Here is a 16796-nt window from a genome sequence, read left to right as displayed (position 1 = left end):
TGAGTGTTCTTAAGTACAGCTGTAGTGATACTAGTTAAGAATATACTTCAGCTCAGATCCAGAGCCATAATACAGCAAGGACACTTTTCTTGCATATAGCCAACCTGGGTTCATCTCCCAACACCTATATGGTTTACTCTAGCCAGGAGTAATCCCTAAGCAGTCATAAATAAGCCCTTGAGCACTGCCAAACGTGGCCCAAAAACCAAACAAAAAAATACATCAGCTAAGGCAAGAAAATATGCTGAGGTTAATTTGTGATTTTGTATTTTCATATTCCTTCTTGGTGGGATTTTTTTCTTTTGTCCTTTGTTTTTCTTTTCCACTGTGGATTCTCAAGCAGTTTTCAGGGTGCCTAGGGACCACTCCCAACCAGAGTGGATGTCTCCGAGGAGGCGGTACTGCTTAGTCTAGTGGTGTTCAAGGGCTACCATGAGCAATACTACCCCTTGAGGCTGGAGGCCATAGAATGATGGTTCAGAGGAGCAGCAGTAGCTGCATAGGTCAAGGAGAACTGGGAGAATGCTTTCTGTTTGTTCACTTATTTAAATAAGGCAAATTTCTATGGGAAGGTACTGAGAACTATTTTTCTGAAAAGGGGGGGTGGTAGGCCTTAAATTTGGGAACCCATCCTCTAATCTCATGTCAAGAATGGAATCTGTAAAATACCAATGGTCATTCATGTCACTTTCACTCCAACATTTTCTCACGACTGATGATTCATAAAAGTACTCAGCAATCCCACTCCTCTTTGCCAGAAATCTCTAGTTATGGTCATGTGACCCAATTTTGGCAAGTAATATAAGAGAAAGTCTAGGCTGGGAGAAGGGGCAAAGGAGAGAAGCACATGTTTTGCATTTGGGAAACCTGGATTCAATCCCCAGCATCACAAGGTCCACCCAACATCACTGGGAGTGACTCTGTGAGCACAGAGCTGAAAGTGGCACCCATAGGAGGAAGTCTACTGATACAAAAAAAAAAAAAAAAAAAACCAAGAAATAAAAACCTAGTCTCCCTGAAAAAAAGAACTACAATAGAAGGTATTTTGGGTGCCCTTGTCCATTCCTTACTACTTAGCATTTTCTTCTATTGAAGATCACAAATGAACACAACACAAATACTTGCTGGCAATTTGAAAAAACAGAAAGAGCCTCAACCTCCCACATACCCCCAAATTTGATCTCCAGCACCACATGGTCCCAGAGCATCCAAATGTGGTCTTGGCAATCTGAAACATCATGGCCCAGGGAGAACTGCATCACAGGGTCTGACTACTGACCCCATCAGGCCCACACAGCCAGGTAAATTTTGCCAAGAAGGGGCCCTGGGCCACGAAGGTCCACTAGGGAGGCCCCTTCCAAAATAATTATGTAATAATTTATATTGGAAGGGGGCTGGAGTGATAGCACAGCGGTAGGGCGTTTGCCTTGCACGCAGCCAACATGGCCAACCCGAGTTCGATTCCTCCGCCCCTCTCGGAGAGCCTGGCAAGCTACCGAGAGTATCTCGCCCGCAAGGCAGAGCCTGGCAAGCTCCCCGTGACGTATTCGATATGCCAAACACAGTAACAACAAAGTCTCCAATGGAGACGTTACTGGGCCCGCTCGAGCAAATCGATGAACAACGGGAGGACAGACAGACAGTAATTTATATGTAACTAATATTACAAAATAAATATGCAAATTAACAAAAGAGCTAGCATTTTTAACTAAGTCCTCTGTCTTAGTTATCTTAGAGTTATTTCTAATCCTTGACATAACAGGTCAAGGAGCTACAGAAAAAAGGGTATGCTGCCAAAACTATGTGAATACATAGCTTTCCAAATTATGTAAAATTTAGAATATAGGGCTTAACTCGTTTATTATAACTTTATAATTAAAACTAGGAAAAGAAACCCGAAAGTGATGAAGAGAAAAAGACTAAGGTAAAAATGCCATATTTTTCTTAAAATCAAAGCACAACCAAAGCAGAGTATAGAAGCAGAAAGAACTTAAAAGTCCAAGATTCTGAGAAGAAATAAAACACAGAAGTAAACACAATAGTCCCAACCATTCTTTACTTTTTTGCTGTAAAACCATTTCCTGATTCACAAGTACAGAAAGGCCCAACAGAAAGTGAAGGTTGAAAACTTCTGAAAGTGAAAGCTGAAAACTTCTCCTGTGACACTATGTCAAATACTGAAGTTCAGAAACACTAACGCAATATGAACCTGAATACGCCAATATCCTAGAGAAAAGACGGTATCATCCACTCTTCCATACCCCTGCCCCCCAAAAATGTGACTTGCTAACCTTCATGAGCCAAAAGCTGAAAACACAAGCATAAAAAGCAGCAGTTACGAGACTAAAAAGGTACACAGGGATGTCAGCATCTCAAAATGCCATGAAGATAAACACTAGATTTCAGTACACATCAAAGAAAAAAAAAGTCTCGGTAAACACATCTAGTTTTCTACCAAAATCCTTACAAAATGGATGGAGCCCAAAACAGACAAACTCCCAAAAAATGTAGAACTATGGCTCACAGACTCTAAATCTTAAAAAAAAAAATTTTAGGTCAGTGATTTACAACATTAACAATGGTGGAGTTTCAAGCATCAAACTTTATATCACCACACCAGAATGTCCTCTTCCCTCCATCACTGTCCCAGTGTCCTCCCAACCCAGTCCTATTACCCACATCCCCAAAAGCTTCCTAATAAAGACCAGCTCTCAATGCCTACTGTGCATTAGTTGTTTCCTTACTATGGTTCATAAAAATACAATACATAAAATTGGGGTCTTAAAGGAGGAGAAAGAAAATGAAACATTTGAAAAAATACTGGTCAAAATTATCCAATGCTGGGGAAAAAATGTCAAAATAAAGCTCTAATTAATATCCCTAGCCAAATACAGTGACAATTATACTTAAATATATACCCTAGCTAAGCTTCTGAAAATCAAAACGGCAAGATGGCAAGTGCAAAGCAGGCAGGGGTATGGGAGTGTGTGTGTGTGTGTCTGTGTGTGTGTATGTGTGTGTGTGTGGTGCTGGGGAGGAGGAATAAAAGTAATAGCTGTCTTTTTCATGGAAAGAACCAAAAGTGAACAAAACCAGAATCTCATCTTTACTGTTCAATGAAAATAACTGTTAATGTGGAATACATATTTCCTACGAAGCAGGGAAGAGTGCTATAGTGATGCTGTATATCCTGATTCAGTGAACAACATACACAAGGGATCCTTAAATAAACTCCAGTAAGCAGCAGGCTAGGTTTGTGTTAAGTGCATACTATGAAGGACAAAACAGCATGCACATAATGAAACCTCCTAACAACACATTTCTGAGATTGTATCCCTGCTGTTTGTACTGCATGACTATAATTTATAGAGCTAGTAAGTTAAAATTATATGTTTTAACTTCTAGAAAAGAGGTTTCAAACTTATCTGACCTACTGCCCCTTTTCAGGGAAAACACACACACAAACACATAGCACCACCCCACCCCCCACCCCCAGGGAAATAGACTTTCTTTAAGCAACAGAAAGCATGTGTACCTGACCTATTACTATCACCTATTTTTCCAGCACTCCCCACTTTCCAGCGGGAGTAGTATTACCCACTACCTCTGTGTTTTTCTAATGTTTACATATATGTTTTTTTCTGTCTTCTCTTCAACCAAAACCTTGTTAAACATTCTTACATGTTTTGATGGGTAGGCTACTGTTTTCCCAGAGGTAGCCTGGAAACTAAATAAATCAGCGATTATATTAGATGTAAATGGAGAGCTGGGGAGATCACTCAAGTGGTAGAGCATAGGTGGTATGGTGCCGCCAAGCAGATCAATCTATACCTGTGAGGCGAGTCTATCAGCAGCCTGATAGAGCCTTCAGACTTCTAGATACCCCCAAATTGCTGCTGTGCCTCTGGCCAGACCCCAAAAGCTTGGGGCAAAGTTTACCAAGAAAGTAAACGGCCAAAAGTTAAGTATGTGGGAGACACACACACAAATCACCTCCAGCTCAGCTATATAATTGGAGACAAGGCATCTCTGGTTCCTGATCAAACTGCTTAACGACCATGATCCCAGAGACTCAGAGACAAATCTCAGAAACCAGCAGCTTTTGGCAGAGATGCGTCCGGTCCCCGCAATGGGCTACCAGTGCCGGACCACCTAGGGGAGGAAAGGATGTTGTCCCTCTGCCTGCTCCCCTGTGGTGGCTCAGTGGCCGCCATCTTCCAGAGGTCACTGGACAGTCAGGTTTGGACCCGCAGTGACGAGACATGTGGGGCCACACGGGATGTGGTGAAGCCAGCCCTTTCCTCCCCGCCCCAACAAGACCCCGAGTCACCACCCAAGAATGGCCTCTCTGGCTCCTGATCAAGCTGCTTAATGGCCATGATCCCAGAGACACAGAAACAAATCTCGAAACCCAGCAGCTTTTGGCAGAAATCCGGCCAGACCTCGCAGTAGGTTACTATCGCTGGGCCACCCCAAGGGGGAAAGGGTGTTGTCACTCTGCCTGTTCCACCTTTGCAGCTCAGTGGCTGCCATCCTCCAGAGGCCATTGGACAGTCAGGTTTGGGCCCACAGTGATAAGACACATGGGGTCTCATGGGATGGGGGTGGAGCCAGCCCTTTCCTCCCCAACCCAACGAGACCCTAAGTCGCTGCCCAAGAATGGCCTCTCTGGCTCCTGATCAAGTTGCTTACTGGCCATGATCCCAGAGACTCAGAGACAAATCTCAGAACCCAGCGGCTTTTGGCAGAAATGCGTCTGGTTCCCACAGTAGGTGACCGGCGCCGGGCCACCCCAGGTGGGAATAGGTTTCGTGCCTTGGCCTGTTCACCCTGGTGGTTTGGTGGCCGCCATCCCCCAAAGGCCACTGGATGGTCAGGTTTGGGCCCGCAGTGACGAGATACACAGGACCTCAAGGGATGGGGGTAGAGTCGAACCTTTCCTCCCTGCCCCAATGAGACCCCCGAGTCACTGCCCACGAATGGCCTCTCTGGCTCCTGATCAAGCTGCTTAACGGCCATGATCCAAGAAACTCAGGAACAAATCTTGGAACCCAGCAGGTTTTGGCAGAAATCCCTCCATATTTAATTGTTAAAATTTCGGAATTCCAAAATCGCTCAGCCACTACTGTGGCCACACGACATCATATGTTATTCACAACCAGCAACAGAAAACAAATTGTTCTACTGTTGCCTTTTCAGCAGATCTGAGTGTTGGGGTAAAATCCCAAATAATAACGGTGGGTCTAGTGTCGAAATATTTAATGTAATCAAAGTAGACAGAGAGTAATGTGGAAATCATCTGCCCCACAGGTAGGGGGAGGGTGTGGGATGGGGGTTATACTGGGTTTTCTGGTGATGGAAAATGGGCGCCGGTGAAGGGATGGGTGTTTCATTGTATGACTGAGACTTAAACCCAAAACCTTTGTAACTGCTCTCATGGTGATTCAATAAATAAAATTATAAAAAAGGGAAAAAAAGTGGTAGAGCATATACCCTGCATGTATGATGTCCTGGGTTTGATCCCTGGCACTTCATGGTCCCCAACCACAGCTGAGTGTAGCTCTAGTGAGCCCTAAGAAGAATGCAGTTAATCTCATGGCCCCTGAAAACTGCCAGATGTGACCCCACAACTAAAGTCAACAGAATACCAGTATTTAGAAATTTTTATGTGCTGAGATATGGCGTAAGACAAATATTTCCATGTTAAATAGTGAAAAAGTTCAGAAGCAGACCCACAAAATACTTCTGCTTGATAGGTGGACAAAGTTTCACTGCATACACCTGTGAAATGTGCTTGAATGGACTGCAGTTGGAACTTGTATGGATGAAACTAAATCAGGAGCAACTCTGAAACTGTATTTCTCATGGTGATTCAATTTAAAAAAAAAAAGAATCCCTGAATTACTAGATAGATAGATCATTCTGTTTTCATTACCCTGTCTTTGTAATATATTTCTAAATCAGAAAAGTATGAGACTTCAAGCCTGGTTTCTTTCTCACATATTATCTGGCTATTCATAGGGCAAATGAATCCATATAAATTTTTAACTATTTTTCTTTTTTATTTTCTTAAAAATTTCATTGAAATATTGCCAGGGTTAGATTGCTCCATAGCAGGAAGCCTATCTCGTGAGCAAAGGGGTGAAGGCAGCTGGAACAGAGAAGGGGTCACTAAGAAAATGATGGCTTGAGGAACCGGTCGGTAAGGAAGAAGTGTACTAAAAGTAGATAAAGGACCAAACATGATAACCTCTCAGTGTCAGTATTGCAAACTATAATGCCCAAAGTAGAGAGAGAATGGGAAATATTTTCTGCCATGGAGGCAGGGGGAGGGTGGGAAAGGGGGAATATACTGGGGACACTGGTGGTGGGAAATGTGCACTGGTGGAGGGATGGGTGTTTGATCATTGTGTGATTGTAACCCAAACATGAAAGCTTGTAACTATCTCATGGTGAGTCAATAAAATTAAAAAAAAAAAAGAGGGACTGGAGTGATAGCACAGCAGGTAGGGTGTTTGCCTTGCACGTGGCCAACCCAGGTTTGATTCCCAGCATCCCATATGGTCCCCCGAGTACCACCAGGAGTAATTTCTGAGTGCAGAGCCAGGAGTAACCCCTGAGCATCGCTGGGTGTGGCCCAAAAAGCAAAAAAAACAAAAACAAAAACAAAACAAAAACAGAATTAAGGTCAAAGAGATAGTGCAGCAGGTAGGGTATTTGGCTTGTGTGACGCCAACCAGGGTTTGCTTTATAGCACCCCATATCCAAGCCCCACCATTGTTATCCCTGATTACAGAAACTGGAGTAAGCACTGAGCACAATCAAGTATGCCCCCCCCCCAATAAAATGGAACAAAAAGCAAGCTAGAGAGCAGAGTTATAGCCTAAGAGTGATAAGCACTTGCCTTGTATACCACAGACCCAGGCTCTATCCCCAGGAATATATGAGGTCCTGGGACTGATCCCTGAGCACTGTGGGGGTATAGGGGTATGGCTTAAGACTGTCCCTCCTCCTCCAGCAAAGCAGAGCAAATAAAGTAAAAGATAAATCTAGATTTCATCAAAACCCATGACACTTTCACCTAATCATTCTATTAAGAGAGTGAAATGGGGCCCAGAGACAAATACATTGGGTAGGGCACTTGCCTTCCATAAGGTCAACGACCACATACGGTTCCCTGAGCCCCACCAGGAGTAATCCTGAGCATAAAGCCAGGTATAAGCCCTGAGACTGTCAGACAAAACCAAACTAAAAAGAGAGAAAAAGTGAGTGAATTGAATGAACGAAAGTGAATCCCACAGAATGAAGGTATTTGCAATATAAATAAAATGGACGCCCATAAGGAATCACATAACATGGCAAAAAGGTTGAACAGGTATCTCAAAAGAGACAATTGGTTACTTATAGAACTAACAAGTCAAAACTACATGCTTTAACTTCTAGAGTAACCTACTTTACAAAATATATAGCGGGAAGAACAGCAAATAAAGATACAAGCACTGTAGCACTGTCCTCCCATTGTTCATCGATTTGTTCGAGCGGGCACCAGTAACGTCTCCATTGTGAGATTTGTTACTGTTTTTGGCATATTGAATACGCCACAGTAGCTTGCCAGGCTCTGCTGTGCGGGCAGGATACTCTCAGTAGCTTGCCAGGCTCTCTGAGAGGGACAGAGGAAGCGAACCCGGGTTGGCCACGTGCAAGGCAAACATCCTACCCACTGTGCTATTGCTCCAGACCAAAAGGAACTTAAACTCTTCATCCAGTCTAGCAAATGTAAAACACAAAAACCATCCATTCATGTTAAAAGAGCCAAAAATTTAAAACCGGTAACACCAAGTATCAATGAAGATAAGAACAACTATAACTCTTACACACCACTAGTAGGAATAAACATGCTACAACAACCCTGGAAGTATTTCTGACACTATCATACAGCCAACACTGGTATACATAACCCATAATCTAAGAATTTCATTCCAAGATATAAACCCCACAGAATTATGAAGTATGAATGTTAATCACTAAAATACAGAACACAGGTCATAAAATTCACAGCAACATTATCAATAGCTTTAAGAAAAATTGCTCAAACAATATCTATGGTGGACAAATAGACAGTTGTAGCAAAGAAAACACATCAAGATACTACTCATCAAATTCATAATTTCAAACTCACAAATTCACAACTGCCTGGCATTTTGCAAATAATGCAAAATTTTCTTTAGAGATGACAAGAATATTTTGGGCTAGACAGAAGTTGCAGTTGTAAGAGCACTGAGAATGTACTAATGCTACTGAGTTATACACTTTAAAATGGTTATGTTTGAGGGGCCAGAGAGATAGCACAAGGTTAAAATACTAGCCTTATACAAGGCCTACCCCAATTCGATCCCAGGCACTGGATTTGGTCCTCTGAGCACCACCAAGAGTGCGCCTGAAGTCAGAGCCAAGAGTAAGCCCTGAGCATCACCAGGTGTGGCACAAAAAACAAAATTTAAAAAAACATAAAAAGTTCACATTTGAATAACTAAGCACATAATTTTTTTTAAAAAAATAAAGTGGTTGCTTTGTGAATTTCACCTCACTTTTTAATAACGTCACCTCAAACACAACCTCAAGGAAACAATATTAGTAGACACTCATGGCCATAAATATTAAGTTATAATGCCAAACTTACCAACTGCTGTGTCACCATCTAACAAATTGTCATCTTCAGAAGTCTGAAAGTCCATAATAACACCTGCTCCATCTAAAAGTTCCTCATCACTACTTGCACTTGTTATGCTGTTGTAGCTGTTTCTATAGTAGCCTCTATGGAACAGCTGCTCAGACTCCATTGAGCTGTCTGATTATCTGAAAAAGGGGGAACAATTGTTTGAATATTTTCCCACACATTAAAAAAAATCACCTCATTTAACATGACAAAAGAAAACTTCTGATCTCTGTATTAAAAAAAATACTGAGGTGAAGGAACTGGTGGAGGGAAGAGGACAATGGTGAAGGGACTGGTACTGAAATATTGTATTACTGATACCCAATCACTAGTAACTTTGTAATTCACGGTGAATTGATAAAAATTAATTAAAAATAAAATAAAGAGAAAAATTTTTAAGAGTTCATTCACAGTAACAATAGCTAACTCTATTATATTTAGTCTTTCAGGATAAATTAATTCTAACTTTACAGCTATAAAAAAATGAAGTTGCTGTTTTTGAGGTACTGGCACACAAAAAGTGTCATGGCCAAGAAGTTAAAGTGGTGGAGCAGAAATCTCACAGATACAAGACCCCGAGTTGGATCCCAGCACAGCAGGTCTCCAAGCACAGCAGAGAGAAAGCCTCCATATAGGGCTAAGATGTCAGCACCCACGGATGCTCAAGAACCTCCAACGCAGCACCCAGTGTTACTCTAGCAATCAGCCTGGGTCAAAGACATGCCAGCCACGTGCCTTCTGTCTCCTGGCCTCTAGAAGAACTGGGTTTTTAAGGAAGAAAAGAATGTTTTTTCCTTTTTATGAAAATACATATAAATGAAATATAGTACAATATGATTAGCAAAACAGAGAGATGTACACAGGGAGATGATAAGACTGAAAAGTAATAAGCATGCTGCCTACTTGCTCTTAACACCTAAGAGCGGAAATGTTTTAGCTTCTATCTGAAGGATTAGGATATGTCAACTATGTTATAAGATGATAAGTCAATACTCGAAAGAGTAAGTATGTGGAAAAACAGAAAATCACAAGAACAATCTGCTTAAGTAGCTTACATAAGAGTGGAGGACAGATAGAACCGGGAGAAAAAGGGCCATGGCCAGTCAAGGGAAGGGTTCCTGTGTTCTCCTAAGGAACTTGCATCCCATGTGTGTAAAAATAAATCATTGTGAGTTTTAAAAGAGCAACCACATGATGAGGTATGCATTTCAGCCAGCCTACACTGCCAGAAGTGTGGAAAACAGATGAGAAGGGCAAGAGACAGAAACACCATGGATAGGAGGAGATCATTACCTTACGGGATGGCAGAAATAACCTAAGACACAGTAACAGGGTGAAAAACATTTTTGAGAAATACTTAAGAGGGCTCCGTAAAAAAAAAATAAACTGTTGCTATATGGTAGGAAAAAAAAATTAAGATATCTGCTAAGATACTGAGCTGACTCATTGAAGCAGCCAGTTGGCTGACTGAAACTGCTAGAGAAGGGTTAGGGGTGCAGACAGATGGTAAAAAGTACATCCCTTGCATGCATGAGATCTCTGGCAACACCAGAACAGAAAACTTGTTGGAAGAAACAAAAGTTCAAATTCTATATAGCTTATTATAGAAGTCCAGACAAGAGTGTTCTTCTCAACACTAGAATTACAATTCCAGACATTGGTCGTATCTAGGTCATCATCATTCTAGAGGGTCGACTGACAGTCATAAAGAAGGACACCCTGAAAGTGTGTGGCTCAGGGACCCATAGTTTTTAAGGTATGTATGCTAATTTCCACAGCTCCCAACAAAGCTTTGTTTCTTTTGTAAAGGAGGCTGATAAGGCAAAAGCTAAGGCCTATGTCTAGCTCTGAAAAGTGTGTCAGTTATCTAATTGGCTAGCCGAGAAGCAATTAGAAAAGCAAGCACAATCTAGGTGAAAGAAAAAAAATAAAATCCCTAATGTCAGCAACTCTAAAGATGGACAAAAGTCTCTAAAGCAAATGCAGCACTGTCCTTCGATTGTTCATCGATTTGCTCGAGCAGGCACCAGTAACGTCTCACAACAAATTGTGAGACTTGTTGTTACCGTTTTTGGCATATTGAATATGTCACTGGTAGCTTGCCAGACTTTGCCGTATGGGCAAGACACTCTCGGTAGCTTGCTGGGCTCTCCAAGAGGGGTGAAGGAATCGAACCTGCGTTGGCCAGGTCGGCTGCGTGCAAGGTAAACACCCTACCCGCTGTGCTATCGCTCCAGCCCTAAAGCAAATGATAGGACACAAAACTATGAATCATCTAGATAGTTATATATAAGAAACATTTTCATATAAATATTTAAGAACTATATATAATAAATTCAAGTGAAAAGATTAAAATGTGACAATGAATTTTAGCATAGTAATTTATTTGCTAACACACACAGAACTGCATCTATCAAATTATTTAGAAATATATACCCAATTTTATATATATCCACCCGCGTAGCAGAGCCTGGCAAGTTCCCCATAAGGTATCCGATATGCCAAAAACAGTAACAAGTCTCACTATGGAGATGTTACTGGTGCCCGCTTGAGCAAATCGATGAACAACGGGAGGACAGTGATACAGTGATACCCAACTTTATTGGTTAGTGTCATAGTTTAATGGTCTTACAGCTTTTAGTAAGCTTTACCAAAAATTACATTATATATTAACCTCAAGAGTGATGTTACAATATTTTCTTATAAATGACTACATTTTCCTTTCATAAAAGCCCGTACATGACAGATGTCACAGAAGACATAAGAACTGCCATAAAATCTCAAGGAAAAAAATACATTTTACTGTAATTGATGATAAAAGCTTTTTGAGAAACACACTTCAGTTGGACCCTTAAAAATTATGATTTTATGGATCAGAGATGGGATAAGAAGTTACCTGAAGAAAAAGTATTGGAATGAATCAACAGAGCATAGTCATCAACAAAAATATCTTGACATGATTGTTGGGAGGAGCAGGGGAAAGGTAAGGAGAGAGAGTAATGTGGAAATCATCTGCCCCACAGGTAAAAGTATCTGCCATAGAGGCAGCCTGGGGGTAGGGCAGGAGAAAAACTGGGGACACTGATGCACTGGTAATGGGATGGGTGGTAGAATATTTAGGACTGAAACCTAATCATGAACAACTTTGTAACTGTGATTCTCACTGTGACTTAATAAAAAAAAAAAAAAAGACAAGAGTAGTACACACAGAAAGTAAGTCCAGAAAATAGTGTTGTGACAAAAAAAAAAAAGTTTAGGCAGTAAAGCACACTCCTGTCTAAAACTGAACTGGCTAATGGAATAAAAAAGGTTCTTGAGAAAACCTGAAGTAAACAACATCAACATCGAGTTCGGGGTCCACGCCCCGGAAAAAAAAAATCAGTAACTTTCTCAAATTTATACTACCAGAAAAAGCAATCACACGCCATATAATAATAAATCACCATGAAAGTTAGGCTGGGGCATCACCTTTTTGTTTTGTTTAATTTTATTTTGGGGGCACACCCAGCAGTAGTCAGGGTCTACACTGGCTCTGTGCTTAAGGATCAGGGAACCATACATGGGGATCAAAACAGGCTGGCCACATGCAAGGCACTGCCTAAACCCCTATATTGTCTCTTCCAGCCCAAGACACCACCTTTAAGAAGAATTTTTTCTGGTACAAAGTGTCAGGAAATATATAACAATGAAACTGATTTCCCTCCAAAATAACATTTGTTATTTTATCACTGGGCTGGAGAGATAGCACAGTGGTAGGGTGTTTGCCTTGCGCACAGCCGGCCTGACTGAGCCAGGTTCGATTACTCCACCCCTCTCAGATAGCCCTGCAAACTTACCAAGAGTATCTTACAAAACGCACAGCAAAGCCTGGCAAGCTAGCCGTGACGTATTCAATATGCCAAACACAGTAACAACAAGTCTCACGATGGAGACGTTACTAGGCCCGCTCGAACAAATCGATGAGCAATGGGAGGACAGTGCTAGAGTGCTATTTTATCATTAATTCATTATGTCTACTTAAAGTCCAAATTTGCTGTAATATAAAGAGACAGACATAGGAAGGTCCAGGGAGATACTCCAAGTATTGGCAAAATAAAGGCCCCTGAAGGATTTGGGCATCTGGGGTAATGGTTCAAAGCATCAGAGTAAATGATTTACATATAGGAGTCCTGGATTTGCTCCTTGGCACCGCATGGCTGCTGAAACACTGTCAGGGTGACCCCTGAGCAATAATCAGGAGTAGGTCCCCTTACACCAGTGGATATGACAAAAAATACACATGTAATAAATATACCACATACATATTAGGTAAAGTAGTGCCCTACAATTTTTCTAGACTCATAAAAAATTTTAAAATCACCAAAACATAAACCTTAGATGATTTTTGAAAGAAAACACATATATATCTAAGATTGGTATAAAACAAGAAGAAAAGGTAAAGAATAATCCAACAGGGGCTGGAGCAATAGCACAGCGGGTAGGGCGTTTGCCTTGCATGAGGCCGACCCGGGCTCGATTCCCAGCATCCCATATGGTTCCCCAAGCACCACCAGGAGTAATTCCTGAGTGCAAAGCCAGGAGTAACCCCTGAGCATAGCTGGATGTGACCCAAAAAGAAAAAGAAAAAAAAATAGAATAATCCAACAAAAAGGTGCTATGAAAGACTGACCCTTGAAAACTAATTTTCATGATTTTAAAAGGTAGAAACTGTATAACTACTTCCCACAAAAGCAATAATGCACTTCTTTAACATGGTTTCAGTCAATGACACAGCTCATAGGCACATCAAGGAATCTCTCCATTATTTCAGCAATTCTCATGGGCAGTTTCCTGCCAGGGTTCATACTCTTTATTATACATAACTGAAAAGCATTTATTTTAAAAAATCAAAATGAGTCACAACTAAAATTTTATATATGCATGTGGGTGCATTAAAAAGTACTAGGGTAGTAAGATTAAAGTGTTTCTAATAACCATAATTTTCTAGGTTCTAAAATTTAGCTCACTTTTCAAATTAAAAAATTCAGTGAACCTTTGATGCACTCTATCTTGTGAGCGCACCCTTTAAAAATAAGTGAGCCTATGGTGTGCTTTCTATCTCTCTCAACCTATCTGCATCCAACATTTTGAGATGTCTTAACTGTAAGATTTTTGCACAACCACTGAGAGCAAGAACTCTGAAATCATATTGAGTAACACAGCACAACTGCTGAGAGCAAGCACTGAAATCATCCACTCAAGCTTTGCTATAAATTCTGACATTTACTGAGACCATCAACAAGCAGACTAAATCCTCAATGCCTCAGTTTCTACAATTGTATAATGGGAATAGTAGAAGTGCCTATTTTTATGTGGTTGGTGTGAGAATTCCAATAATGCACACAAGCCACTTGTAAAAGATCCTGAACCACTCAATAATTAGTCACTCTTATGCTATAAAACTTCATTTCAGATCCCTGCTGACAAGTTTGACAACAAAGTCAGCTGAAAGTTCTACCCAAGAATTGATGTGGTCAAACCTCACAGAATACTGTTTTGTTATCTGAGCCACCACCATGATCAAATCTAGCTTCCGGAGCAGTCTCAAAATGATTATCAACATCTTAGGATGGGGAATGGACAGTCTGTCACCAACATGACCTGGACAACAGCCAATTTACTCACATAAAACCAGAATCTCAGTTAATCTCTTCCCCCTAAACGTTACATATTCCAAACCAGGTTAAATATTTGTCATCCTCACAAGCAATCTATGCTGAAAACACATTGCTAAAACACAACCAAGTCAAGATGCAGGAAATAAATGCTCATATTGATGTCTTAACATAGTATGACCCAGCTTTCAGACAGAGAATCAAAGTCTCCAAAGAGAGTGGGAGGTAAGGTGTAGGACAAAGACACAATCTATCAGAGATTCTGCCAACAGTGACTGTTCCAGTTAACCAAAGATCATCAAAGCACACTTCGTTCGAGAAAATATCTGCAGGCCACACACATGATCTTCATGCCAAACTACGTAAGGAGACAACAAATAACTGCACCTTTTAAAATGAAAATCAAAATAAGAGCTTACATTACCCCTTTAATTCCCACAGTTACTCCTGGATTACGACAGGCATTATTTTCTTTTCTTTTTTTTTATTTTTTTTTTTTGTAGGAGTACTGCTATTTATTCAGCCACTGATTAGCTGATTGAATTGTGCATGAACTCCGCCTTACTTTTTTTTTCTTTTTCCATTTTTTATAATTTTATTTATTGAGTCACTGTGACAGGCATTATTTTCTGGGCACTCACCATAGCACAATGTCATAAAAGTTGGCTCCTAAGCTCGATTACTTCTATACCAACCTCAAGAAAAGAAATTATCTTCTAACTCTTTGGAGGAGGAACAAAAAAGCATTTCTGGAAAGATTCAACAATTACCCAAGTCACAAAACGCTGCAGTACTAAGTGCTTGCTGGAAGAAGTTTAGTTTACAGAACTTCTGAATCACACACCAAATAGGTAAATATCTCTTTATATACACAACAGGATACGTTCACTGTTAATTCAATTCTCATAAAAAAAAAAATTTCCCGCTTCTCCCTACCCCACCCACCCCCCGAAAAAAGAAACTCCGTGTAACAAGCCTAACATATATGTAATCACCTTCTATGCTGTTTTTTTTAAGCACATCATATACAAAATTAATTTCTGAGATTTTTAAGTTGTCCCAAGTTCTGGATCAAAACACAATGTACGCAGACACACATAAACCATGTCCTGCTCTAAGCATAAATCCCAACCGAAGACAGAAATCAAAGAAAACAGCAAAACAAAAACCGGCCAAGTCCGGGCCAACTGAGTGAAAGGAAAACCCATTCTGTGTCCAACATTTTTTCTTTTTCTTCCAAAAACCGGTTCCCTTCTAGCCTAAGGCCCCTGGGTGGTTCCTGCAGGAAATAGGGGAGATCTTACACGACGCCCAGGGGGACGCACCTCCTCGGGGTGGCTTTCACATCACGTCGCTCTATTTATTACACAATCCACCAAGCCGGGTGTCCGGGCATCGCCGTGGCCCCCCGCAGCCGTGAACATGACAGCTAGCGAATCTGCACACAAAGCCACTCACCTTGCAGCTCAGAGGCATAGCAAAATCGGAGGCTGTTTGCGCTGCCTTTGGATTCTGCATCTGTTTCAACCCTGGCAACCTAAGCTCCCCGGGAGCTCCACCTGAGGCCAAGCTTGACACCCCAGCCAGGAACGTCTCCTCTGAGACGTTTGTGTTGTTTTTCTACGGGCGAGTTACGTTAATTTTTGCCAGGTGGGGGGACTTTTTTTGGGGGGGATGGCCGGGGGGGGCCTCCTTCCAACTCGAGTGCTGCCTTCAGTGGAATCCGCTTTGGAGGGCCCTCCCGTTAACCCGGCTTCCAATCAAAACGGAATCTGTCTCCAGCCTCACTGGTCTATTCAAACGCGCCAACTGGACCCGTTGGGGAAGGGAGTCGAAATCGCGGCCCTCAGCCCACCACAGCCTCCTCCCTCATCACGCAACCCGAAGGGTCGGGCCGCGGGAGAAACGGGGACTGTGAGGAAGGGGGTCTGGGGGGGGTGCCGGAGCGCAGCGGCCCCGACCCACCGGAGGGGGGGGTGGAAGAGAAGCGGCGGGAGTCGGGAGCCAGACGGGGACGTCCCCAGCGTCGACGCGTGACGCCACCGCGTCGGACGCGAACGGCCGTTCGGCGTGCGGCCGCCCTGGCCCCGCCCCCTCCGGCCGCAGGGCGGAGCCGCTCGGCGTTGATTGGCCCGGGAGGGCGCGGTGGGCGGGCCTCGGCGGCCGGAAGGGGGAGCGTTGCCAGCTGGTGCGCTCCGGGCCGCGGCGCCGCCTGTCGCCTACTCCTGGCCTTGTCCCCCACGTCACTCACGCGTTGCTGTTTGCCCCTCTGGTGACCTCGCGGAAGGAAGGACGTGGGAGGCGGGCGCCTTGGGGGGCAGGCTTGTTGCCCCGCTGCCGTCGCGCCCCCTCGAACGCGTCATCGCGGAGCTCCAAGACGGCGCCGGCGACCTGACGACGGCGTCCGGGAACGGCGCGGGACGCAC

The 16796-nt window shown here is 42.5% G+C and overlaps 1 protein-coding gene across 3 annotated transcripts in view; it reads right to left on the bottom strand.

Annotated features, from left to right (window-relative positions):
• CLCN3 (chloride voltage-gated channel 3) overlaps window positions 1–15970 on the bottom strand; it is an 85852-nt gene extending 69882 nt beyond the window's left edge. For 2 of the 3 annotated variants that reach the window (XM_056113794.1, XM_056113796.1), the window contains exons 1-2: window positions 15829–15970; window positions 8681–8856 (exon numbers count right to left, since the gene is read on the bottom strand). In XM_056113794.1, the coding sequence (XP_055969769.1) occupies window positions 8681–8840 (160 nt within the window). In that variant the 5' untranslated portion in view covers window positions 8841–8856; window positions 15829–15970. The remainder of the gene's footprint in view (window positions 1–8680; window positions 8857–15828) is intronic. The other variant, XM_056113797.1, reaches the window with a different exon arrangement.
• Between the last annotated feature and the right edge of the window lie 826 nt (window positions 15971–16796).

The sequence above is a fragment of the Sorex fumeus genome, unplaced genomic scaffold (genome assembly GCF_029834395.1).
Source record: "Sorex fumeus unplaced genomic scaffold, SorFum_2.1 ptg000024l, whole genome shotgun sequence".
NCBI classification, from domain to species: Eukaryota; Metazoa; Chordata; class Mammalia; order Eulipotyphla; family Soricidae; genus Sorex; species Sorex fumeus.
This window is presented reverse-complemented; position numbering and strand designations above follow the sequence as displayed.